The following is a 27,905-nucleotide window of genomic DNA, read 5'->3' on the forward strand; positions in this document are numbered from 1 at the left end:
ATGATCCACATTTACGAAATACAGTTAATATGCACAAAAGGAGGCTGATCAGCATTTTGTGTTATCACTTTTAAAGTGCTTAATGGGTCATCTCTTTCACCTTCTTTCTCCACAGTCCTGCATATTTTTCTTTGATTATCTACTTTTTAAAAAGGGTTTATGTAGAATTTGTTGTCATAATCATTTAAGTCGGTGAAATCCAGATTTTCTTAACTTGCTGTACACACACTATTCTCTCCCCTTTTAGCTTAAGATCAAAAATTGATCTCTGGTAACTTATCCTCTTAAATTAATGCAGTTTCTCTCTATTACCACAACAAAGCCATGTTATTTTTGAAGCAATCTTAGTTTAGTTTAGAGATACAACGTGGAAACGGGCCCTTCGTTCAATCAAAGATATATACAAAATGCTGGAGTAACTTAGCGGGACAGGCAAGTCCTGCAGAGAAGGAATGGGTGATGTTTCGGGTCGAGACCCTTCTTCAGACTGATGTCAGGGGAGTGGGCGGTACAGAGATAAAATGTAGTTTGAGGCAGTAAGACTGGTAGCAGAACTGGGAAGGGTGAGGGGGTAGAGAGAGAGGGAAAACAAGGGCTACTTGAAGTTAGAGAAATCAATGTTCATGCCGCTGGGGTGTAAGCTACCCAGGCGAAATATGAGGTGCTGTTCCTCCAATTTGCGCTGGGCCTCACTCTGACAATGGGGGAGGCCTAGGACAGAAAGGTCAGTGTGGGAATGGGAGGGGGAGTTAAAGTGTTGAGCAACCGGGAGATCAGGTATGTTTAGGCGGACTGAGCGGAGGTGTTCAGCGAAACAATCGCCGAGCCTGCGCCTGGTCTCGCCGATAAACAGGTGTCCACACCTGGAATAGCGGATATAGTGGATGAGGTTGGAGGAAGTGCAAGTGAACCTCTGCCTTGCCTGAAAAGACTGTCGGGGTCCTTGGACGGAGTTGAAGGGGGGAGGCATAGAGACAGGTGTTGCATCTCCTGCAGTTGCAGCGGAAAGTAGCTGGGGAGGGGGTGGGAAGGGACGAGTTCACCAGGGAGTTGTGGAGGACCAGCCTCTGCGGAAAGCAGAAAGGGGTGGAGATGGGAAGATGTGGCTCGTAGTGGGATACTGTTGAAGGTGACAAAAATGTTGGAGGATTATGCACTGTATGCGACGGCTGATGGGGTGGAAGGTAAGGACAAGGGGAACTGTCCTTGTTACGAATGGGGGGGGAGCAAGAGCGGAGCTGCAGGATATCGAAGAGACCCAAGTGAGAGCCTTATCTATAATGGAAGAGGGGAACCTCCGTTCCCTGAAGAATGAGGACATCTCCGATGACCTGTTATGGAAACCTCATCCTGGGCGCAGTTGCGGCGTAGACAGAGGAATTGCGAGTAGGGATAGAGTCTTTACAGGAAGCGGGGTGGGAAGTGTAGTCTAGATAGCTATGGGGGTCAGTGGGTTTATAACAGATGTCAGTCGATAGTCTGTCTCCTGTGATGAAGATGGTGAGATCTAGAAACGGTAGGGAGATGTCGAAGATGGTCCAAGTGAATTTGAGTGCAGGATGGAAATTAGTCGTGAAGTTGATGAAGTCAGTAGGTTCATGGGTGCAGCAGGTAGCACCGATGCAGTTGTCAATGTAGCAGAGGTAGAGTTCGAGGATAGGGCCAGTGCATGCCTGGAACCATGATTGTTTGACGTACCCTACAAAGAGGCAGGCATAGCTAGGGCCCATGCGAGTGGCCATAGCTATGGCTTGGATTTGGAGGAAGTGGGAGGAGTTAAAAGAGAAGTTGTTAAGGACCAGCTCTGCTAGGCGGAGGAGAGTGTTAGTAGATGGAAAATGGCTGGTTCTGCAGTCGAGGAAGAAACTGAGGGCTTTGGGACCTTCCTGGTGGAGGATGGACATGTAGAGTGACTGAAGATAGTAAAGATGAGATAGTGAGGGCCTGGAAAACGGAAGTAATTGAAGAGATGAAGGGCACGTGAGGTGTCTTGGACCAAGGTAGGGAGGGATTAGACCAGCCGGGATAGGATGGAATCGAGGTATGTGGAAATTAATTCTGTCAGTCGTCCACATCGACCAGCGATCGCCTGTACACTAGATATATGTTATCCTAGTTTTGCATCCTACACACGAGGAGCAATTTACAGAAGCCAATTAACTTACAAATCTGCACATCTTTGGAATGTGTGAAGAAACCAGAGCAGCCAGAAAAAATTCACGAGGTCACAGGGAGAAGGTACAATCTCCATACAGACATCCGCCATGGTCAGGATCAAACCCAGGTCTCTGGTGCTGTAAGGCAGCAACTCTACCGCTGCATACTGTGCCCTCTAATCTTGTAAATTACTCCCATTTGGTCGTTTGTTGCTCTGGGGCAAGTCCATGATAAAATCTGGCTGTGACTATTCAACAGAATCCCAACCAATATAGAAGTTTCCACTTTGGATTCCAAAGACCCACATTTTCTAACCTTGTCTTATAGATTTAATCAGTATCACTGTGATTGTAAACAAAGCAACACTAACTGTTTTTCCCCAACAAAGCTGGATTAAGGAAAAAGTAAAATGGTCAGCATGCTGTTTGCCCCAGAACAGATGCTTTCAGTTGCACACTCGGTAGATTTGTCAAACAGAGGAAATTAAATAGTATAAGAAAATAACTGCAGATGCTGGTACAAATCGATTTATTCACAAAATGCTGGAGTAACTCAGCAGGTCAGGCAGCATCTCGGGAGAGAAGGAATGGTGCCTGCCTGACCTGCTGAGTTACTCCAGCATTTTGTGAATAAGAGGAAATTAAATGTTATATTGACCTACAGCTTCACACTAGAAATTTGTTGTGTTCAAGGGATGGCCAAAGGGCTTTCCCCAAACCATTTGGGTTGGTTGTTATTATACTGGTGGTTCTTTTTGACAGAGAGATCATGACTTGGAATTGGCTGCTCGTATCGGACAGTCTTTACTGCAGCGGAACAGAGTACTGTCTGAGAGAAATGATCTCTTGGAGGAACAGTTGGCCCAGGCTTATGATCAAGTGAGTCGACATTTTCAACTGGTTTACTTTTCGCCGAAGAAAGCTGCCTTCCTTCTTCACCCAACCACTGTGACTCCAGTGATTCCATTTTCACAAAGCCTGTGCTCTGTTTAGATGGCTGAAAATAGTGGAAGGTTGATCTTAAATCCGACCCAATTCATTCCATTTGCTATCATGTTATTAAGCTCCTATCCTGTGTGGAATTGCCGCCTGGTTACCCTAAACTGCAGAATGCCTAGTATCCCTCTCCCATGATTGCCGAGTTATCTTTTTCCAAACCTAATATTGGGGGAAGTTTGCAGCGTAGTAAAGAAAATGTAATTTGTAATGAGTCGAGTCAAGAGCGTTATATTATGTTCTGCCTCCACTAGAACAATGAAATTCTTACTTGAGTTTTACATTGCAATAACACAACAAATATTCAATAAACAATAATACAATAAATTATCAATTATTCAAGGTAACCAGATAATAATTGGGCAAACTCAAGTATGTTGTGCAACCTTATACAAAGTAGTTCAGTGCTGATGCAGGATTGTGGTTAAGGTTGCGCAGTGTGATTCAAGAGCCTGGTGGTTAATGGGAAGAAACTGTTCTTGAATCGAGAGGTAGCAGTTCTCAGACAACTAGGTTGAGGAATAACTATTCGGAAAGAACGGATGCATTGTTTCTCCATGGGTTGGTTCATCCTTATTTGGTGTTTTTACAATTGCCTTCACTCGGTCCATACTCTTTCCATCAGGTTAACCAACTGCAACATGAGCTGTCAAAAAAGGATGAGCTCCTTCGAATTGTGGCCAATGCTTCTGAGGAAAGTGAATCTGACTCCAGCTGCTCCACGCCCCTCCGCCATAATGAGTCCTTTTATTTGTCGCACAGTTTGATGCAGTTGGATGCTTTGCAGAGTAAACTGCGAGAACTAGAGGATGAAAATCTCTCTCTCCGTTCTGAGGTATGTAATGGTGAGCATTCAAATTAATTGGTGTAAGTATGCACCACAAGTCAAAAAAGGGTCACTGCTATAGTTCACTCATTCACTCTTCGATGAATGTACTAATGGGGATTGAGTAGAGTGGGAGGAGACCTGTGTGTAGCATAAACGTCGATTAAATGCCTTCTTTGTTTTACTTAAGCATTTTAAATTCTGAGATGCCATTTTTTAAATTGAATAATTATGTCATTTAAACCACATCTTGAGATCTAAATGGGAATAACGGTGATTCTGCTGTAAGGTGTTGCTTTATCAACACCACACATGATCTTTTAATTTTTTAGGTGGTGGAACACAATTATGGTTTCCCAATTTAACTGACATGAGGAAAATCAATTCATCAAAACTGAGACATAATTCCGTGCATGCCTTCTGTGTTAGTCATTTTTTGGTTTACTCCCTATGTCATGTTACATTAATAATAATGCTGGATAAATTACTCTGTTCTGAAGCACGTCTCTTCTTGGCCATTCTCAGTCCAATAGGTTTACCTAGTGAGGATGAGAACTTCAAAGTAGGCACACTTTGAGGTTTCACAGTGGAGCAGTAAAATGGTGACAGACTGCAGATGCTGGAACTTTGACCAAAACACAAATTGCTGTAGGAACGCAGTGGATAAGACAGCATCTGGGAAGGAATGGACATGTGACGTTTCGGGTCAGGACCATTCTTGAGTCTGAAGATGGGCCTCGATCCGCTGTGCAATAAAAAAAACACAAATAGAAAACTATTATTTTATTTCACTATCTATTGTTGATGAGTAAACAAATGTAGTAGCCTGTAACAAAGCTGTGACTATCAGAGGATTTGTTAACTTGTTGAATGGTAAGGGAAACTGAAGTTATTGCAATCATTTGATTTGCAAGAAGTGGTATACAGCCTCCAAAACTGCTTAACACTTTCTAACTTTTGTCTTGTGGAATTTGGATAAACAGTCAGAGAATTGAAATGTTAATTTTTGCCTTCATATATATGCTACCTGACCTGGTGAATGTTTGCAGCATTTTCAGATTTCATCATCATCTTAAGCCCTTTGCTCCTCTAGGGAGCATAGGCCTTTGACAAATGTCCTCCACCTCACTCGGTTGTTGGTGGTTCTTTCGAGATCTCTCCCAGACATTTCTGCCTGGACACTCTTCTCCAACTGTTCCTGGGGCGACCTCTTTTCCTTTTTCCTTGGGGGTTCCATTTCAGGGCCTGCTGGGTAATGTTTGTGGCAGGTTTTCTGAGGGTCTGTCCAATCCAACTCCATTTCCTCCTTTGAATTTGTAAGTCAATGGGATTCTGGCTTGTTCTTTTCCACAGGTCCACATTGCTTACTTTGTCTCTCCACCAGATGTTTAGTATTCTCCTGAGGCGGGTGTTAATGAATGTTTGCAGCCTGTTTGTTGTGTGTTTTGTTGTTTTCCATGTCTCTGATCCATACAGCATGAGTTAAAGATGCGTATTTTGGTGTTGATTGAGATGTGTTTTGAGCTCCAGATCTTCCTGAGCATGTTAAACACCACATTGATTCTGCTTTTTATGACTGCATCTGCCCCTCCGGTGGTGTCCACAACACTGCCTAGGTATGTGAATGTTTCTACCTCCTCCAGGGCAGTGCTGTGCATGACGATAGGGTTGCTGGTTTTGGAGTGGATCTTCATCACCTGTGTCTTTGCTGTATTGGGTGTAAGACCAAGCTTTGTTGCAGCTTGTAAGAGTCTGTCTGTCTTATCCTGCATTTGTATCTGTGTGTGAAAGGAGAGCAGTGTCGTCTGCAAAGTCAAGGTCATCTAGCTGCTCCCACATTGTCCACTGAATTCCATTTATTTTCCCTTCAGTTGTTTACATCATGATCCAGTCAATTGCCAGGAGGAACAGGAATGGTGACAGTAGACATCCTGTTTGACGCCCGTCTTGACACTAAAGCTCTGGGAGAGCTGGCCTGCATGCATAACTTTGCATTATGTTCCATCATACATGTTCTTGATTAAGTTTATGATCTTGGTGGGAATTCCACAGTGGTCCATTAGACGCCATAGTGTTGGCCTGTCTAAGCTGTCAAACGCTTTCTCAAAGTCGATGAAGTTCATGTACAGGGACGTGTTCCATTCAATAGACTGTTCAATGATGATGTGTAGTGTTGCTATGTGGTCTGTGCATGAGTGATCCCGAATCCTGCTTTGTGGTCCCGTAGCCTCTTGTCTACAGCTTCCTCAAGATGGTTGAGGAGGACCCGGTTGAGAATTTTACTGGGTACAGAAAGTAGGGTGATCCCTCGGTAGTTGTTACATTTTTTTAGATCCCTGTTTTTTTGCAGTTTCACAATGTATCCCTCTGCCCATTCTGTGGGTGTCTTTTCCTCTTCCCAAATTCTCCCAAAGAAGCCGTAGAACATGTCTGTTGATGAATCTATATCGACTTTCAGGTGGAATATTGTCAGGGCCAGCAGCTTTGCCAGTTTTCAGTTGCTTGATTGCAGCCTTTATTCTGATTTTGTTGGTCTATTCACACTTAATTTGTAGTGGTATCCTGGCTTTGGGAATATGTAGCTGTACAGCTGGTGGCGGCCTGTTTAGGACTTCTTCGAAATGTTCTACCCATCTGTCGAGCTGCGCCTCCTGGGTTGAAAGCAGTTGGTCATTCTTGTCTGTAATTGGTTTATTACCATGCAGGCATGTCCCGGACAATTTCCTTATGATGGCAGATAACTCATGTTCCTTTGAGTCGCCGCAATTTCTGCCTCCTTGGCTAGCCTCTTCACCTCTTCTCTTGTCCCTCCTGATGTTCTTTCGCACTTCTTTGTGGCATCTGTTGTACTCCTTTTGGGCCAAAGCCTTTTCAGCTTTTGTTCTTGAGTTGTTCACTTTCTCTTGGAAACTTTCTCCTCTGCTAGATTGTGTTGAGGGTTTCTGGTGTTATCCACTCCTTGTGCTTTTGGGTCATCTCCCTAGGGCCTCCTCACAGGTTGAGCTCCAAGCAGCTTTTTGGTGTTCCCACTCCTCATTTGTTGTCCATCCTTTCTTCCTCCTCATCTGTAGCTCTGTATTTCCTCTTAAGAGGATATCCTTGAACTTTACCACTTGAGCACTGCTGAGGTATTCAGTGTTGTATTTCGCTTTTTGGCTTTTGGCCCCATGGTGTCTCCTCAGCCTTAGCTCGAATTTCCCTACCAGGAGGTGGTGGTCTGAAGCTGCATCTGCTCCTCTTCTTGTTCTGTCATCTTCCATGGACCTTCTGAACCTTTTACGGATACAAATGTGGTCAATTTGTTTTTCTGTGACATGATCTGGTGACACCCAAGTTGTTTTGTCGATTGTTTCATGGGGGGGAACACACTTCCCCCAATCACTAGGTTTCAGGTCTCGGCAAACATCTCGCCATTTTCATTCATTTTCCCCACTCCATGTTTTCCCATTGCTGCCTCATATCCCACGTTTTGGCCTCCAATCTTGGCGTTGAAGTCACCCATCAGGATAATGAGGTCTCTGGCTCCAATACTACCAAGTAGGTAGTTCAAGCTGTCATAGAACCTGTCTTTGACCTCATCCTCTGCATCGTTGGTGGGTGCATAAGATTGGATTATGTGGGCTTACACTCTCTTGTTGGTTTTGAAGGTTGCGAGAGCTGATGTGTTTCCATGTCATTAGAACCTTTCTAGTGCCCTTCGTCATCATGTTGGCCACTCCCTCTGTATGCTTCGCTCCCTCATCTTCATGTCCGGACTAGATAATAGATCCCCCTAACTGTGTCCATCTTGTTTCTGCCAAGCCCAGGACTGAGAGATAGTAGCGCACCATTTTGTTGGCAATAGTTGCAGCCTTGCCAGCCTGGAACATGGTTCGGATGTTTCATGTCCCCACAAGGATGGATTTCTTTGGCGTCAGAAGGTGTGTCAGCTTCCCTTCGCCCTTGCAGGTTTGGCTGGGAAGCGTCATGTTCCCCGTCGCTGGGGCACCTTCTTCAACCAGACGTGTAATTTGGTTTTCATTCATCAGAATTTCTGTAACTCACACTTTTTTCCAGGGTAGGGTAGTTACCAACCTGGAGGACCAGGGACTGCTTCGTCTGCCTCCTCACCCTTGACCTGTCTGGTTTGGTTGAACCTGCCAGGGATATAAAACGCCATCCGGCATAGCTCTCAGGATCACTGGAGTACACAAGCCTCTCCGCCATGTCAAGTTTGCAATCCAGGAGATTTCAGCATCTGGAATATTTCAATTTTCTAGGTCAAAGTTTTGGATTTGGTCAAATGTGTGATGTAGTTATATTTACATGATAAAATCAAATTGTGGCCTATTCCAATAGCAGCTATTTTAGATCAGCATAGTTGATATCAGACATTGTGTCTTAGGTTAGCAACATGGCCGCTGGTAAACAGTGCATAAGATCAACAATTTGGGTGCCAGATAGTGCAAGAATCAGTGTATCTGCAATGTTGCAGAAGACAGATTATAATGGCTTTAATATTTATGTGGATGCCAGATTAGAATGTGATGAGCAGATCATGTAGGTATAGAACCCAGTTTAAAATTATGATTGTCTAATAGCAGTGTCCAGATTAATTGCACTAGCTGGAAGTTTACTAGCAAAAACTTGCAGTTTTTTAAAAACATTGGTGGGTGGGGGGACATGGACTGTTGTGATTTGCTGTTGAAGATCACTGGAGCAAGTATGTCTTCAATGAAATTAGGAATGTGCATTTTTAAATGAAACTCTTTCTTCATAACTGAGTCATACATTTTGTGTAAGGAAAAAGCAAAATAGAGAAAACAAAACAAAACAATTATTTCGTTGAGTTGTAAAAAGTATTTCTGTTCAATAACAGAATATACTCATGATAGACCTGACATTGTACATGTAGTCCAAGAACTACAGACTGTTGGAAATAATAGTCGTTTTTTACACATGAATGTAGAACAACATGTACGCGCACATACGCAATATTATGAATTTTGATGTAAAATTCTGAATTTTGGACATAAGTTCTGAATTTGTAAACTCAAATATTGGGAGGTCTGTGGGTGTTTACCTGAACAATAAACTGGACTGGACTGATAACATTAATGCACTTTATAAGAAAGGCCAGAGCAGACTGTACCTGCTGAGGATACTCAGGTCCTTTGGAGTGCAGGGGGCACCCCTGAGGACCTTCTACGACACTATGGTGGCATCAGCCATTTTCTATGTTGGAGCAGCAGCATCTCAACTGCTGACAGGATGAGACTTGATAAACTGATCAAGAAGGTCAGTTCTGTCCTGGGATGCCCTCTCGACTCAGCGCAGGCGGTGGGAGAGAGGATGATGATGGCAAAGCTATCATCACTGCTGGACAATGACTCCCACCCCATGCAGGACACTGTCACTGCACTGAGCAGCTCCTTCAGTGACAGACTTCTTCACCTCAAGTGTGTGAAGGAGAGATATCGAAGGTCCTTCCTGCTGCCATCAGACTGCACAAACAGCACTGCTCCCAGTAGACCAGTAAATAAAGACAATTATCTTTATTTAATTTATAATGAATGCTTATATATTTTTGCTATCCACTTTGCTGCTGTAACCCTGCAAATTTCCCCATTGTGGGACGAATAAAGTATTATTATTATTGTTGGTGGCAATGCATAGGTCGAAAGCGTGGCCATTAGATAGAGTTGACATAGATTAACAGGGTGGATATAAGGTAGCAATGTCCTCGAAAAATGATGTGGGTACTAGTTAAAACAGCTAAATTAACAATGCCGGTACCAGACATAAGTGGTCCAAGTCTTAAAGCAGTAACTAAATAACACAACAATTTGGAACTGCGTTGTTGGCAGGTTGCGGCAGCCCATATCAGCAGTGGACGTACTTGTTCAGTTTTGTACATTGTGAATTACGAGCATTTAAATTATTTTAAAATGAATTGCAATAGATTTAACTTGCTCTGCGGTGTATTTACAGAACCATTTAAAATAAAATGCGGAGAGGAGACTAAATAACAGGATTCATGAAGCTTTCTTTGTTGAGCTGGTGCAGACTCTTGTGCATGCTTGGTACCAGTGTGTGATTCCTTTGAGTAAATTCTAATAATCTTGATAACTGGTTCAAGGCTGGTGATTGTTCAATGTACCACCTCTAATTTTTAAATTCTCAGAACTGGGCTCTATATCAAGTTATAAAACAATGCATGATTGATAAACATGTCAGTTTATTTCAAAAGTATTGTGAAATAAAAGCATATCAGATTATGCTATCTATAGGGATAAAGAAATAGTTCGAAGTTTCGGGTTAATGACCTCTTATCGAAGCTCAAAGGATGGGCGAGGAGTAGGTGAAAATAGGAATAGCAGAATCATTACCTGAAATTATTAAAAGCTTGTTGAAAGATTCAGATATTTTACAATTTTATGCCAAATTTTAATCGAATATATTGGAAATCGATTGCACGGTGTGTGGAGAGAGACAAGGAATTAAAATGACAGGCATTCAGAAATGAGGTCAGCTCACAGACCAAATCTAGTTACATGAAGCCATCCATAATCTGCATTCAGGCTTCCTAATTTACAGACAGCATCATGAGCAATGAATGCTATACAGTGAATTGGACGTAGTAAGAGTAATTTTAGTTGAGGAAAATGCAGCCACCAGAAATCAGAAATAATAACCCAAAATCCCAGGAATACTCAGCCGGGTAGGCAAAATCAGAACTAGAAAAAATGTAAACAAGCTTGATTTTGCAGAGAAAGGTGGGGGGAGGAGGGGGAGTGGAAAGATCAAAGGAAATTATCAGCTATGATCACATTGAATGGCGGTGCTGGCTCGAAGGGCCGAATGGCCTCCTCCTGCACCTATTGTCTATTGTCTATTGAAATGTTTGTATTGCGGGCAGTCCAAAGGAGACTGAATGATACAGATTGAGTTGGTGCCAGCTGAGAGAGCTTTGTAGTTATTGTCTTGTATATTCAGTATCAGAGCCTCAACATCCTAATAGATATTTCTAGCGAATCATAACCTTCTCAATGCCATGTATGCCTATCCTCTAGATTTTACTTAAAAAAATAATCATTCCATTAGCTATCTCAATTACTTTCTGCATATTGGTGCTCTGCTTAGTGACACCCTGCAGAGTGCTGATTTGTTATATCATTATATATTCCTGTCTGTGTGAACACAAATACTCACCTTGCCTTAAATTATTCCACTGCTAGGAGTCTGGGGTGAATCTCTGCCCTCCATTGGCACTCCTGCAGCAACGAACCTTGGCTCAGTAAGGAGAGGCTGCCTGTGAGTTCTGGTACTGGACATGATACTTCCTGTAGCAGATGCAGTTCTCGAGAATTAATCTGCCACAGGTTTGCTGTTTTATGCAGATCCCACGGATGATTGGTGAGAGGAATTGGGAAGACCCACACAAGAGAACAGGAGAGGAGAGGTTTGCTTTTACAGTGTCAGTGTTAAGTTTTTTTTTTTGCAAGGATGAAGTAGGAGATTTATTTGCAAACTTTGCTTTGTCCACCCATCTGCTAATTAACCCCCTCACCTATATCTACCTATCGCTTGTCTGGCTTTGTTCCGCCCCCACTTCTCTTCCAGCTTTCTCTCTCTCTCTCTCTCTCTTCCCCCCCCCCCCCCCCCACACAATCTGTCTGGAAAAGGGTCCCGACATGAAACACGGCCTATCCATGTTTTCCAGAGATGCTGCCTGACTTGCTGAGTGACTCCGGCACTTTGTGTGCTTTGTTCAAGATTCCGGCATCTGCAGTTCCTTGTGTCTACAAAGGACTTTTAGCTGTTTTATGGGTACTTCGTTCATTCTTCTGTGGCTTCCCAATATCTAGGGTGCTAGTAACCCCTCACTGAATTGTTTCACTGCATGTATGTTCTCTTAAGTACAAAACATCTTGCACCAAATCAGGTGCAGCATGTAGGTGAAAATAGTGAATGTTCTTACTTAGTCAGTGCCTTACTTCTCCGTGCCTCCATTCTAAAGGCTTGTCACCTGAAGACTGAAACTATCAACTATGAAGAGAAGGAACAGCAGCTGGTCAATGACTGTGTGAAGGAGTTGAGTAAGTACAAATAAAAGCTTGTCTTCAAAACAGCACTTTCCATAACCCTAGAATGTACCAAAGTCCTTCAGAGTCCTTTGAAAGTGCAATCATTCATACTTCCCCTCCACCCCCTCCCACTACTAATGCCCAAGGATTTTGTGCATCCACCCAAACGTGCAGATAAGGCTTTGCCATTCCAGAGTGCCCAGTATTATATTTACACCACGTTCTGTTCGACCTTGTGTTGAAATCCATTGACTGTATAGAAAGCACAGTTACAGTCAACTGTGTGCACTACATCCAAATGAGAAGCATTTCTTCAGTGAATAAAATGATTTTTCTTTCTTTATTGCATTATATTTGAGTTGGTAAGCAAAGGGTCGAATTCTAAAGCTGTTCCTTAAAAGTAAGGAAAAGGATTTTAAAATTATTAAACTCTATTTTGGAGCTCACCCAAAATAACCACAGGCATAAAAATTAGTGATGCAAATTGTCACACAATTAAGTCATTTAGATTCGACGGTTTCCCAAATATGTCTATGCTCTGTATCAATTCATGGAGGCAGTATCAGCAGTTTTATTCTGAGCAGTTTTGTAACAGACATGCCCAGTGAACCCAAAGGTAAGGGTTGACCCATTTAGTTTCTCCTGAAATTGTATGAAACAATTGTATTTTTATGTCAGGGTTGTACTTAACAGGGCCAGTTTATATCAACCATTTGATATTATGTGGGAAGGAACTGCAGATGCTGGTTTAAACTGAAGATAGACACAAAATGGTGGAGTAACTCAGCAGGACAGCCAGCATCGCTGGAGAGAAGGAATGGGTGACACATCGGGTTGAGACCGTTCTTCAGATATTCCGCCGATATTTCTCTTGGGAGGGTGGTGATGGATTGCCTGCCATCTTGAATTACTGTGATCTGTGAGTTGGAACCATTCATATAATGCCGTTAGGTGGTCCAGGAATATGATACAGTATTAAGGAATGATGGATCATGTCCAGATATTTATATTTGAGTTACTGGGGAATTTGGGATATTTTAATGTTCCTTGACCTTGTCGTGCTGCATGGTAGGGATGATTTTTTTTTAGCTAAACACAACTTAATATGCACAGTTACAGCACAATTCCTGTAAAATCGAATGACACATAATCTTGTAGCTTTCAACTCTTTAATTCATCTTGCCCTTGTATTTATGTTTTTGAAGGGGAAGCAAATGTACACATTTCTAATCTGGCAGATGATCTTTCCAGAAAGAATGATGACATAGCTCGTCACCAGGAGGAGATTACCAATTTACTCAGTCAAATTGTAGAACTTCAACTTAAAGTCAAAGAGGCAAGTGTGAAAATCCCATGAACAGAATCCCTATTATCAAGCTTGCAACATTTAAGTCCACCTTCAGGTTATGTTTATCTTAACAGTAAATAATGGGTATTTATATTTCCTTTCTTAGTGTGCCATTGAGAAAGAAGAACTGAAACAACATTTACAGGCATCTAAAGATGCCCAGAGACAGCTTACAGCAGAGGTAAGAAATTTGCCTGTGCAGGAATTAATGTTGTTGTAATATGTTTCATTGAAATCAGAAATTGAAAACACTCTTACTTCCCACAGAATAGATTTTTTTTTAAAAATACAGATGCTCGAAACTCTCAACAAATCTGACGGCATGTGTGAAAAGAGAGAGTTAATATTCTGGTATTTGACCTGAAATGTTAACTGTTTCTCTTTCCACAGACACCGCTTACCCTACTGAATGCTTCCAGCACTCTGTTTTTATTTTTGCTTTCTACAAACAGTCACCGAGAGACATCGTTTCTATTCGCATCGCAACTACAATCCATGCAGTACATCAGTGTAATGTTACCATTTTACATATCAGCTGCTCCCTTTTTGAATGATGTCTATCTAATGTCTATGGACATTTTTTATGATTCTGCATAAGCTGGATTGCACAGCTAAGTGCATTGAGGTCTTCTATCCAGGCTGGATTGCAGGTATCCATGGACATGCCATGATGCATTGTACACCCTTGCAGTAGAAAAAAGAATCCTGAAAGACAAGAGATGTCTTCAAAGAGATTTGAAGGAGTGGACAAAAAAATGGTGGGAATTTAGAACTAAAGGTCATGAAAATGATTATTCTGGATAATTGTCTTAATCTAGAGAGTTTTGTGACTGCACAATTTATATATGGGGTAGTTGATATTTCAATACATTTAAAGGAAGGCTACTTTGTTGAAGAAAGAATAGAAGAATATGCTAACAGAGAAGATGAAGTAGGGTGCAATTAATGAAAGGATGTCTTTTATCTAAACAATTGGTTATCATGACACCAGCTCGAAACTAGTCAAGCCACCAGCTCTGCATGTATCGAGCGATGGTAAGCCTATACCGGTGCTTCACACTCAGAATGTATTCCCTTGCGCAAATGTGCTAATGGAATCAGGACTAGAAAAGATCATTACCGCATGATATTCAGAAAGATATTACTGATGATGCTGCTGTGCCAGTACCCTGGCATGAACCTCTGCTCTCCCTGCTGCTGCTTCCTGTGGTGCAGAAAACTTGGTGCCAGGAACTTGGGTGGAACTTCAAGTGCCTATCCTCCTTTTTCCTCTGTGCTATTGTGCTGGGAACTTGGCATGAATTCAGCAATGAGTTGCTGCATGGCCGTGTTTGCACGGCCCTCTCCATCCTGAAGGTTTTATGGTAACGACCACTGAGAAGGTGAGGTAGCAGCTCCCATAACATTCACCATTCAGGAGAGAGAGACTATAGGATCCGGTGGTGTGTGAATTATAAGATAGGCTTGAACTTTTTTTTCCTGGAGCATAGAACCCTGAGGGCTGACCTTTGAGGCTTATAAAACCATCAAGATATGAGGGATGGTCAGTCTTTTTCCAACGTAAGGGAGTCTCATCGTGAAAACAGATGCAGTGGAGACAGAGTAACTGAGAAAAAAAGATGGTGTCCTTAGAAGAGACAGGCCTTTTATTTTTATTACAGATTCCAGTTACTTGTGCGTACATGTGTAGAAAAGGTTTGGAGGGATACTGGACAAGCTCAGACAGACATCTTGGTTGGCATGAGCTGTATAATTCTATGACTTAACACATGAAACAGGTGCTGGCATTGCCCACAAATGGCCCTCGTGCCCCATAGTAATGAATTTCCCACATGTATATGGAGAGGCTGCCTGGTGTTGAGTGAGCTGGGAGGTCAGCGTGGCTGCTCAACACTGATAACTAGGACTTGGCTGCACTCGGCTAGCATGGTGGTGGTGGAAAGTTTTCAGACTGGAGACCTATGACCAGTGTCTTGGGGATCAGTGTGGGGCCCATCGCTGTTTTAAGATTTAATAGGAACCTGAGGGGCAACTTTTTCATGCACAGGGTGGTGGTGTACGGAACCAGCTGCCTGAGGAAGCAATTGAGGCAGATGCAATAACTACATTTAAAAGATATTTAGATAGGCAAATGGATAGGAAAGATTTAGAGTGATATGGGACCTAATATGAGTAAATGTGACGCTTAGATGGGGCATCTTGGTTGTGTGAAAGAGTCGGGCCGAAGGGTCTATTTCCGTACTGTATGACTGACTCTCATTTTCTTTAAAGAATCATAACCTTTTGATTCTCAAGTCCTATTTCAACTGCCTTGAATTTTGGCTGTGCATCTTAAGGGGAATTTATAAACAGCGACCATGTTGCAGAATGACTCTGCTAATATACCATAGGTTGCTTAATGCTTTACCCTACCCTACCCTACCAACTTGCTTCAGTTGTCAAGTAAAGAAGCTGGACTGTAACCTACATCATATATCAGTGATGTACAGCACGATACCAAACCCTGTCAAATTTCAAATGTAAGCCTGAGCATGTAACGGAAAAGAGGTGTGCAATATGTTAACCAATGTCTCCGATGTGCTAATTTCATAGCTTGATCAATGGGAATTTTTTTATTCCGTTGGTTTTTAACCATAGTCATTTTCTTTGCAGCTGTTTGAAGTACAGGATCATAATGCTGAGTGTTTGGGAATGTTACATGAATCTCAGGAGGAAGTAAAAGAATTGCGGAACAAGTCAACATCATGCTCACTTAACCGACCCCAATCCTGCAGTATGTTCCCTATGGTATGGAGACTTGATATCAAATCCTCCTGTTTTCCGTGTGAGTGTTAACCCATTATTTCACACCCCAACAAGAAGAACATTGAGCAAGAGAGCTGGATAAGCTGCTTCCAACTTTTACACAGCACTGTTATGGCAATTATCCCTGCACTTGTGTGTTTCCCTTCTCTCATTTTCCTTTGTCCCTTCCATTTGCTTTTAATGTAGAAGGAGACCATTCAGTCCATCGAGTCGTACCAGCTGCCAGGCAATTCCAAAAATCCAATGCCATAAATTCTTTCCCAGTTGCCTATCCTCCCTCATATCCATCAATTATCCCCAATTCTTCTATCTCTCACCGACACACCAAGGGTAATTTACAATGGCCAATGACCAGCAGGTCTCAGACTGTGGGAGGAAACTAAAGGGCCTGGAGGAAACCCACAGGGAGACAAAAAACAAACCTCACTGACAGCACCCAGGACACTGAGCTGTGAGTCAGCAGCTTTACCAGCCGCACTACTGTCACCTTTCTTATTGTGAAAGATTTGCCTCGGAAAGGGGACAGTAGAGATTTGCCATTGCAGCTTTTATTTAGTGGGACCTAATGGTAGAAATTTTCATACTTCATTTTAAAGAGACAGTGCAATCCCAATCATTTTAGCAAACATTTATATATATTATATTACTAAAACTCTCATCTTGTTTGTTTGGCCTTTTGTTTATGTCCATTGATCAGCCAAAACAGTACACGATAGCGCAACAATTTTAGGCCCACCTTACCATTGTCCTGGGGTCTGCAGTGGCAAGTTTTGTTCAAATTGGTCTTATATTTTTTACATTTTTGACATTTTGTCGTTTAAAAAATCACGTTTCCATTTACCCTAGCGGAGTGAAGGGAGTGGCGGCCAATGGGAGAGGGGGGGGATGCTGAGCCGTCGAGCTGCCACTGCTGCTGAGCCATCGAGCTGAAACTAATAAATGCGCTCCTCCCCCCCCCCCCCCCGGCCAGGAGGACCGGCGTCCGTGCCAGCGTGCCCCCGCGCCTGACCTTCCTCCCGTGGTGCAGTGCAACAGAAGAGGGTCAATCAAGATGGCTGTCACTGCTGAGCTGCGTTTTCGACGTCACAAAGGGAGAAGGTCCGCGCATGCACAGTTGGATATTTTGGATTACGATATTTCGACTTTGGGATGGTGTGAGCGGCAGCGACCCGTAGCGAGCCACAGTTCGCTTCCGGCCATGTGATCTAATGCAGATGCTCCCTAACTTACGATGCTTCAACGTACGATATTTTGACTTTGCGATGGTGCAAACGGTGGGGGGGGGAGGGTTGAGGTGGGATGGAGTGGGTGAGAGGGGGTGGAGTGGGTGAGTGGGGAGGGGGGGGGGGGGGGTTGCATGGAGGGATGCCGGGCCCACAGGAGAGGTTTGGACCCAACAGCCCGTCTAGTATACAAATGAAATCATGAATCATCAAGCCAGTAACATTTTACCAAATTACTTGCAATTCCCCCAGCCCACCTTTTCACATCACCCCCACCATTATTAATCTAGCCAAGTGTTGGACAAGTTTGAGGAATATTATTATTGATAATTAGTCTGTGTGCATTAATAATACTGATAATTGACCTGTGTGCATATTTACAATTTCTTACAAATATTTATAATTTACTTGTGTTTGAAAAATGATCATAATATGATATCCTGTAGAATTCCTTGGCTGCTGAGATTGAGGGAAGCATGCGCAGAGAGCTAAAACTGGAAGAGTCACCTGTTCAAGATCAAAGGTAAATGGGATTTCTATTGCTGCCCTGTGCACATTTTCATCCTGCTATTTCTGGGGAAAAAAGTCCATTCTGAACAAAGCAATTCATCCTCCAAACTAGAGGGAAGAATTTGTCCTTTCATCTTAACTCCAGAGTATACATAAGAAGTGAGGTTTGGCCTTTGACCATGGTCTGCTTTTCACTAAGATTGGCTGATTGTATCTTACATTTGTCCACCTTGGGTCCATATCTCTTGCTATCCTTGCATAACAAATATTATGGAATTTTGGTCATGTTGAAGCTGGAGTCCAATTGAACTTGGGGATGAGTGTTCTAGATTACCATTTTCTTTCCAGTGAAGAAATGCTTCCTGACATGACCTGTCCAATTTTAACATTAAAATGAGTTGCCCATTTCTTCCTCATTTTTGCACACCCAGGCCCATGTAATTGCTGTTTTTCCAAAACACTGATGTATTACCTTTTTTATTACTCTAGGAGCCAACACAGACGAGTTTTCCATACAGTCAGAAGCATCAATGAAACCATACAATCACACATGCCAGCTTCTCCTTTGGGATCTATTCCAGGATCTGGTTGCTCATCTGTTGTCATGACCATGAAACCACATCAATACAACATGAAACCAACTGATTCAAAAACGACAAATAACTCAGCTGATGAAGCTGGTGCCCATTGGTGAGTAATAAGATGTTAATAAATTGCTTTCTCAATACTAATGGTCAAGGTTAATAGGCAGGACAGATAAATGAGAGATATGTAAGAGGATTTTTTTTACTATCCAGTTGAATCATTATTATAGAATTGGAATAATACCATAAGTATATGTTGTTGGTTCATGTTATTTATTCCTTGCATTTTGTATCCTTTGCAATACTTGTGGCACACTTGTTAATGTGACATTTTGCAAAGAAACAAAAATCTAATTTATCTCTCAAATATGTTTATGTGGATACATTTGAAATAAAAACATTCACTATTTTGACACAGGACTGCTGCTTATTAGGTCATTTTGCCAATTGCAATTGATCATTAACACACAGTATCCTGGAGAATACTGTACATAAGGGGATATAAATTGTGTTTTTTATGGATTTAAGCAATTTTATATTTTGACAGTGGAATTATTTGTGTTAAAGTAATTTATGTGGACTATGTGACAGCTGAAATAAAATGGGAAATCTTGTATGCTGGTTGCTTTGTAAACTATTCATCGTGCTGAAAAATTTGGACCTACTGAACCATAATAATCCTAAGGCATAAAACTATTTGCAGCTGAAAATATGCAATAGATGTAATGAAAAGTAGTAAATCAGCAAACTATATGCTAAACCTCTCAGGTTCTCCTGCCTGTATGACCATTGAAAATACTGATGTACCCCATGGCATGCTCCTGTTTTGCATACTTTTCTCTTGAATGCTTTACATCACAAGATGCTACAGTGCCCTCCATAATGTTTGGGACAAAGATCCATCATTTATTTATTTGCCTTTGTACTCCACAATTTGAGATTTGTAATAGAAAAAAATCACATGTGGTTAAAGTGCACATTGTCAGATTTTAATAAAGGCCATTTTTATCCATTTTGGTTTCACCATGTACAAATGACAGCTATGTTTATACAAAGTCCCCCCATTTTAGGGCACCATCCATAATGGTTGGGACACAGCAATGTCATGTAAATGAAAGTAGTTATGTTTAGTATTTTGTTGCATATCCTTTGCATGTAATGACTGCTTGAAGTCTGCGATTCATGGACATCACCGGTTACTGGGTGTCTTCTCAGGTGTTGCTCTGCCAGGCCTGTATTGCAGCCATCTTTAGCTTATGCTTGTTTTGGGAGCTAGTCCCCTTCAGTTTTCTCTTCAGCATATAAAAGGCATGCTCGATCGGGTGATTGACTTGGCCACTCAAGAATTTACCATGTTTTAGCTTTGACAAACTCCTTTGTTGCTTTAGCAGTATGTTTGGGATCATTGTCTTGCTGTAGAATGAACCGCCGGCCAATGAGTTATGAGGCATTTGTTTGAACTTGAGCAGATAGGATGTGTCTATACACTTCAGAATTCATTGTGCTACTACCATCAGCAATTGTATCATCAATGAAGATAAGTGAGCCAGTACCTTCAGCAGCCATAAATGCCCAGGCCATAACACCCCCACCACCGTGTTTCACAGATGACGTGGTATGCTTTGGATCTTGGGCAGTTCCTTCTCTCCTCCATACTTTGCTCTTGCCATCACTGATATGTTAATTTTCATCTCATCTATCCACAAGACCTTTTTTCAGAACGGTGGTTGCTCTTTTAAATACCTCTTGGTAAACTGTAACCTGGCCATCCTATTTTTGCGGCTAACCAGTGGTTTGCATCTTGCAGTGTAGCCTCTATATTTTTGTTCATGAAGTCTTCTGCGGACAGTGGTCATTGACAAATCCACATCTGACTCCTGAAGAGTGTTTCTGATCTGTCGGACAGGTGTTTGGGGATTTTTCTTTATTTCTAGAGAGAATTCTTCTGTTGTTAGCTATGGAGGTCTTCCTTGGCCTGCCAGTCCCTTTGCGATTAGTAAGCTCTCTTTCAGCTCTCTAACCAGTGCTCTCTTTCTTCTTAATGATGTTCCAAACAGTAGATTTTGGTAAGCCTAAGGTTTGGCTGATGTCTCTAACAGTTTTAATCTTGTTTCTCAGTCTCATGATGGCTTCTTTGACTTTCATTGGCATAACTTTGGTCCTCATGTTGATAAACAGCAATAAAAGTTTTCAAAGGGGATGGAAGGACTGGAGGAAAGACTTGGTGCTGAGAGCTCTCTTTTACCTGCATTAAGGAGGCAATTAAACACACCTGAGCAATTACAAACGCCTGTGAAGCCATGTGTCCCAAGCATTATCGTGCTCTGAAATGGGGGAACTATGTCTAAACACAGCTGCAATTTCTACATGGTGAAAACAAAATGTATAAAAATGGCCTTTAATAAAATCTGACAATGTACGCTTTGACCACCTGTGACTTTTTCTATTACAAATCTCAAATTGTGGAGTACAGAGGCAAATAAAAAAAATGATGGGTCTTTGTCCCAAACATCATGGAGGGCACTGTACATTGGCAGTGAGAGGAAATGAGCCAATGGTTGAAGCATTAAACAATGTTTGTATCACTGCAGAAAATGTCATTAATTGTAGCGGGAAATAAAGGTAAGCCAGTGGTCTGACGAGAAACTTAAGATAAAAGGGAAAGTATTTGAAAAATTAAGGAGCTAACACTAAATCCCCAGGATCTGACATCCTGTACCACAGTTTTTAATTAGTTGGGCACAGGGATGTCAGATGCATTCGTGGCTATCTTGCCAAATGAACCTGTTTCTGCAATAGTCGTGAAGACAGAAAATGTAATGCTGCTTTTTAAGAACTGAAGGGAAAAATTGGGAGCTATAGGTCAGTGGGCCTTAGCACTTGTCGTCAATGAAACGTTGGAATCCATCATTAAGGATATGTGAATGGTCTTCTAAAAAGTCAAGATATGACTATTGGGCAGAGCCAACATGTTTTCATGAAGGGAAATTTATGTTTGCTGCATCTAATAGCTTTTTTGAAGACTTAACTAGTTGAATAGACTAGAGGGAGCCAATGGATGTGATTATATTTTGATTTACACAAGGAATTTGATAAGTTACCACAATCTATTGGATGCAATAAAAGCTTGATTTGGGGTGAAGTGTGAATGCCCTTGGAATTTCACAATTTACATTGATAACTTGGATGAAAAATCATCTGTCAGTGAACAAGTAAATTATGAGAGACATGGAGTCTGTAAAGAAGTTAGAAGGTTAGGAGGTGGGCAAAAAGATGGCAGATGGAATTTAGAATGGGAAAATGGAAGGTTATGCAACTGGTAATGCGAATTAAAATGCAATATTTCAAACAATAAGAAATTAGAAAATGGTATGTTGATAGTTGCAGAAATTAAATATCCAGCCACAGCAGGGAATTTGGAAGATCAATAATATGTTGACATCTATTGCAGGGAGGATTTGAGTGTCTTGAGTGTCTTGTTAAGGAAGTCTTGTTGAGATTACCTTAAAGTTGGCTGCACATAAAGAAGGACGTGCTTGCCTTGCATGTCAACTCACTGGATTGGTACTTGGGAATAAGGGTGATGGTTGTATTGATTTTGTTAGGCAAAGTTGTGCAAGATAGATTTTACATGCTGGAGTTTGGAATGAGAAGATATCATAAGCCATCCAAGATTCTAAGAGAGTTGATTGGAGAGATGTCAAGAGACTGTTTCCTCTGTGAAGAGTCTATAACAATGGGCAAAGATTCAGAGTAATAGATAGTCATTTAGGCAGATGAGGAGAAATTTCTTGTTGCAAGACGCATAAAATCTTTTGTGAGTGAATGCTCAGGTATACAAGAATGAGAATTTTTAGATGCTCAGGGATTTGGAGGATGTGGGGATCAGGTGACAAAGTAAATGGCTCTGAATCAGCCATGATCCTGCTGCATGGCAGAGTACACTTACAGGTCCCAATGTATTACCCCTTCTATTTACAATGTTATGCACACTTTTAACAGAAAATATACTGTGCACAAACCTGGCCACTTGGATTCTGTTGGCATTTGTGATTTATTTAATCCTCAATTTGCCCGATTAGCAATCCTATTCCTTTCTCCCTCATTACATCGCTTCTCCTTAAATCTATCAGTGCAATTTGCCATAGTCCTTTCACTCAAAGTGAGCTCTTGTTCTTCCACATTCTAAATAAAACAATTATTTGTAATTTCTAATCCCTAATTTTAAATACCAGTCCCTTGATGACTTGTGGAAAACTCTTGATATCTAGCCTATAATAATTGTGATCATCTTTTGAAATCAAATGGGACTAACTCACATGGGACACCTTAGTCAGTCTGGACAAGTTGATCCAAAAGGCCTACTTTCATGCTGTATGACTCTAAATGATGATCATTGGGTTACTTTTGACATTGCAGTTAAAAATATGTCATTGTGATGTCATCCACATATTATCTATGATTTTGATAAGTGGAGTTCGATAGTGGATAGGAAGATCTACTTGCTGTGCATTAAGTTAAAGAATGTTTCAGATGGTTGGTTAACATTTTCTCCGTAGCATGTTTCTGTCTTTATTGTTATGGACTGTGGATATATATTTCTTTTGGGCTGGAATTCCAAGCCAATTTCATATTGTAGATTCAATTTCAGAAATGAGGTTTTTGATTCTGAAGAGGCAACGTGATTCCAAAGTCGGAATAAGTTTAATTGAAAACAGTGATACCCTGGTTTGTCTATTAATCACATGTCTGTTAACCAGAAGTCCACTTGCAGCTGTGTTGGTGCTAGCTAGTGATTGCTTGATAATCTTAGTTTCTCAGACCTGGTTAATTCCAATCTGACCCCCCGAACCTGGATAAGCCTGTGTTGCTCTTACTCTTGCTTTACTTCACAGTGAACTGTCTAAAGTTGGAGAGCCGGGCACACCGGGTGGCAGAGACCTGTCTACTGCTTTGCGCCGCCTTTCTCTGCGTCAGGAGAATTACTTGAGTGAGAAGATGTTCTTTGAAAGTGAGCGGGACCGGAAGCTGATGGCCATGGCAACAGAGGAGGAGGCCGGTTGCAGTACACCAGCAGAGAGTATCATGTCCACTGGGACCAACCTCAGCGATCTAACAGAGATGTCTTGCTTTTCTGGGGTGTCCAGTTCTTACCGAACATTCCTACCTGAGAAACTACAGATTGTTAAACCAATTGAGGGTAAGGCTCGAGGCGCATAATTCCATAATGTTTGCAACATCATCACTGCAATCAGACACCCAGCAATGGTGGAATGAGGTGCTGGCAACAGAGTGGTTCACTAAACCACTCTGCTGCAGGCTAACCCTCATTCGACCAGTACTAGTCCTTAGGCACACTTCTTTATCAAGAATAGTGCTATCTGCATCTGATCATTGAAAGGTTGTATTTTCTGTAGAAGATCTATGCAAACCAGGACTACTTTGATCCCTGGATCGATCAATGACCTTAGCCGATTGGAGGTTCAGTCGGGTCTCGGGATACTGCCTCCAACGTAAGGGGGAAAGAAAGATTGAAGTCATAAAATGGTTTGATTTGTTTTTACCAATGTATTAATTAATGTCTTGAGACAGCAAGCAATATCTTGCACTCTGCTGCAGGATTATTTTGAGTCGTTTCCTTTTTTGCTCTGTCCTCCTTTGCATTCTCCCATGCAACTGTGTTGATCAGAAAACTGCATGCACACCCCCAGGAGTTTTTAACAATTGTAGATAGAATTTAGCTGAGTCAGGCCATTCAGTTCAAAACATCTATGCTGCTGCATATGTGCAATCTATATCCACTCTGAGTATTTACTTATCAAAATGTCCTCTCAGCCATTTATTTGTCCAGGTTCTCCTCAAATGCATCTACACAGTTCTTAATTACTGGCAAGTTCCATATTTGCTTTATTTTCTTGGTAAATATATATTTTTTGAATTTTCTATTTTGATTTCTTGCCAACTTATTTTATGTTAATAGCCTTCATTGCTGTTCCTTACAAGTGGAATCAATCTTCCTGCATCTGCATCAAAACCCATCACAGTTTATGAGACCTCCATTTGATCATTCCTCGGCCATCTCAAAAAATCAGCTGCTCATCTGTTCCTGTATTCTCTTTGTAAATTATCAACATCATGTGAGTGTTAATATTGAGAAGCACTTCTGAACAAACCACATTAAGATTGTTTCTATGCGAGTAGGTTAGCGACCAACATGGGTTATAGTGCGTGACTCACTTCTTGACACAAGTTCAAGAGGAAAAAGACCCAACCTCTCTTATAACTCAAACCCTTCAGACCTAGTAACATCCTTTTAAATCATTTTGCAATCGTTTAAATTTAATGGCAACCTTCCTATAACAAGGTGACAAGAAGAGTGCACAGCACTGCAAATGTGACCTTACCAGCATCTACAGCCTTGTAGAGCTGCAACTTCGAATATAGAACAGTAAAACACAAGAACATGCCCTTTAGCCCACAATGTTTGTTCCAAGCATGATATCAAATAAAACTAATCCCTTCTGTCTGTACATAATCGTAAACCTTCATGACATATTCATGTGCCTATCTAAAAGCCTTTTAAATGTCACCATTGTATCTGCTTCTGCCGCCATTCCTGGTAGCGCATTACAGGCACCCACCACTTGCTCCATACATCATCTTCAAATTTTGCCCCTCTCACCTTAAAACTATGACCTCTAATATTTGACATTTCCACCCTGGGAGAAAAATGTTGACTTTCGCCCCATCTATGCCTTTCATAATTTTATCTACTATCGGATCTCCCGTCAGCATCCGGCTCTCCTGGGAAAACAATCCATTTGTCCAATCTCCTTATAGCTAAAACTCACTAATCCAGACAACATCCTGACAAATTTCTTCTGCATCCCCTCCAAATATTCTACATCCTTCCTGGAATGGGGTGACCAGAACTCCACACAATTCTCCATAGGTGGCCTAACCAAAGTTTTTTAAAACGGCAACATATCTTCCTGACAATGATCATAATCATAACCATACTTTATTAGCCAAGTATGTTTTGCAACATACGAGGAATTTGATTTGCCATACAGTCATACCAATAACAAGCACCAAAACACACAAAATACATTTTAACATAAACATCCACCACAGTGACTCCTCCACATTCCTCGCTGTGATGGAAGGCGAAAAAAAGTTCAATCTCTACCCTTCTTTGTTCTCCCGCAGTCGGAGGCCTTGAGCCTTCCGTTGATGGGACGATCTTGGCTCCCGTAGCCGGCGGTCAGGCCCTCAATGTCGGGGCGATCAAGCTCCCACATCGGGGGGATCTCGGCTCCCCCGCGCTCGATCGGACCCCAGGTCGGGGCTAACCGAACCTTTTGCGACTTTGGAGCTTCCCAGCATCAGTCTCTACCCAAGGACTGCGAGCTCCTCGAAGTTGAAATCCGCAAGTCGCGGTTGGAGCTTCGATCCCAGGCAAGGGATCGCAGGCTCCGATGATAAGTCCACAACCCCACGGTTGAGCTCAATACGATCTGGAAAACAATTGCATCTCCAGCCAGGTAAGAGATTGAGAAAAGGTTTCCCTCAACCCCCTCCCCCAATCCCCACATAAAACAAACCAGAGAACATTAACACATACCTTTTAAAACACATATTCTCAATGCTTCGACTGATGAGGGCAAGCATAGTATATGTTGCCTTTACCACTCTATCCACTGGTTTTAGTTTTGTTTTAGTTTAGTGATACACCGTGGATTACAAAGAGTGGTGAACAATATCCGGTCCATCACAGGTACTGACCTCCCTACCATTGAAGGGATCTATAATAAGTGCTGCTTCAGAAAGACAACTAACATCAAGGACCCTCATCACACTGGCCAGACTCTCATTTCACTCCTGCCATCGGGAAAAAATTACGGGAGTCAGAAAACCATGATCTTCTAGTTCAGGATCACCTTCTTCCCAATAATAAGTTTAGGCTCTTGAACTCTACAAAGACCAACTAAATTTACGCTTCCTTATTTATGTATCATCCTCTCCCCTGACATCAGTCTGAAGAATGGTCTTGACCTGGAACGTCACCCAGTCCTTCTCTCCAGTTACTCCAGCAGTTTGTGTCTACCTACAATCTAAACCAGCATCTGCAGTTCTTTCCTACATATTTGAACTGTCTTCGTTGCAAAAGGGACTTTGGGTTTTGTTTTGCACTAATATTGTTTTTCTTTTAATTTATCGATCTTTTGTTTATCATGTTACCTATGAATACTGTGTTTACAGACCAATTATGCTGCTGCAAGTAAGAATTTCATTGTTCTGTTTCCCTTAAAGTCATTAGTTTGTTAAGACACAAACCTTGTGGTAAATCCTGGTAAAAATACTATTCCATTGTCTAAAAGTTTCATCTTTATTATTAGTGCCACTTGATCTCGAACACCAATTAATCTAATTCTGGCTAATAATACAAGATTGTTAAGACAAGATGGCCGCGCCGTTGTGTTTGGCTGCCTGTCATCGCTCACCTGGAGATCGTAGTGTTCTTCGAGCCACTTTGGTTTACGACCGCCGAACCCTCCTGTTGATCCGACCCTCCGTCGTCGACTTCTTCAGTCCAGGTCCCGGACAAAGTTTCTTCCAGCGATCGCTCCTCGATCAACTCCCGGTAGATGTGCGGGCCCAGCCTTACATCCACCCCCGCACGCACCGCGCTAGGAGGCGGGGTAAACGCGCGGGAACATTCGAAAATTTAAAAAACCTCACCCGCGCTCATCCAACAGCAGCCTACCTCGCCCAGCGCTGCGAAGTCGGACCTGGTCGACCTTACTGCTCCATCCACCGGCGCTCCCTCGAGCTCAGGTATGCCGCTCTTCGACCGATCATCCCGGTCCCTGGACTACCGGCCCGTGGGCTCCCAGCAAGGCCATCTGTGAAGCGCAGCGGCGTGGTCTCCCTGAACCTCCGCCCGCTGGCGTGGGAGCCGCTACCAGACCGAAGCTCACCTGCTGTCCCTGCTAAAGTGGCCCTGATCAACGCAAGATCCCTACAGAACATGACCTTCATCCTCAACGACTTCTTCACCACCCGTTGATTGGACTTCTTACTGCTCACAGAATCCTGGCTTAACCCTGGTGAGCTTCCTCCACTCGTGGAACTCTGTCCTGATGACTGTAACTTCTTCACCTCGCCTAGGCTCTCCGGACGCGGTGGGGGCTTAGCCACTGTGTGTAAGAAACATTTCAACTGCCGCCTCCTGAACGCTGATCATTTCTCCAGTTTCGAGGTGCAACTAATTAAAGTAGGCCTAGCCTATCCCCTCTTAATTGTTCTTGTGTATCGCCCACCAAAAACGCATAAGGACTTCATCACCCAATTTGCTGATCTGATTTCTAGCATTTTGCCCAAATTTGAC

General features: G+C 42.2%; 1 protein-coding gene across 2 annotated transcripts in view; it reads left to right on the plus strand.

Annotated features, from left to right (window-relative positions):
- Positions 1 to 27,905, plus strand: part of trak2 (trafficking protein, kinesin binding 2) — a 76,428-nt gene that overhangs the window by 36,445 nt on the left and 12,078 nt on the right. For both annotated transcript variants that reach the window (XM_078403639.1, XM_078403638.1), the window contains 9 exons: positions 2,919 to 3,035; positions 3,778 to 3,987; positions 11,978 to 12,056; positions 13,250 to 13,380; positions 13,499 to 13,573; positions 16,045 to 16,179; positions 17,867 to 17,943; positions 18,420 to 18,620; positions 23,410 to 23,714. In XM_078403639.1, the coding sequence (XP_078259765.1) occupies positions 2,919 to 3,035; positions 3,778 to 3,987; positions 11,978 to 12,056; positions 13,250 to 13,380; positions 13,499 to 13,573; positions 16,045 to 16,179; positions 17,867 to 17,943; positions 18,420 to 18,620; positions 23,410 to 23,714 (1,330 nt within the window). The remainder of the gene's footprint in view (positions 1 to 2,918; positions 3,036 to 3,777; positions 3,988 to 11,977; positions 12,057 to 13,249; positions 13,381 to 13,498; positions 13,574 to 16,044; positions 16,180 to 17,866; positions 17,944 to 18,419; positions 18,621 to 23,409; positions 23,715 to 27,905) is intronic.

This window comes from Rhinoraja longicauda, chromosome 8 (assembly GCF_053455715.1).
Source record: "Rhinoraja longicauda isolate Sanriku21f chromosome 8, sRhiLon1.1, whole genome shotgun sequence".
Taxonomy (NCBI): Eukaryota; Metazoa; Chordata; class Chondrichthyes; order Rajiformes; family Arhynchobatidae; genus Rhinoraja; species Rhinoraja longicauda.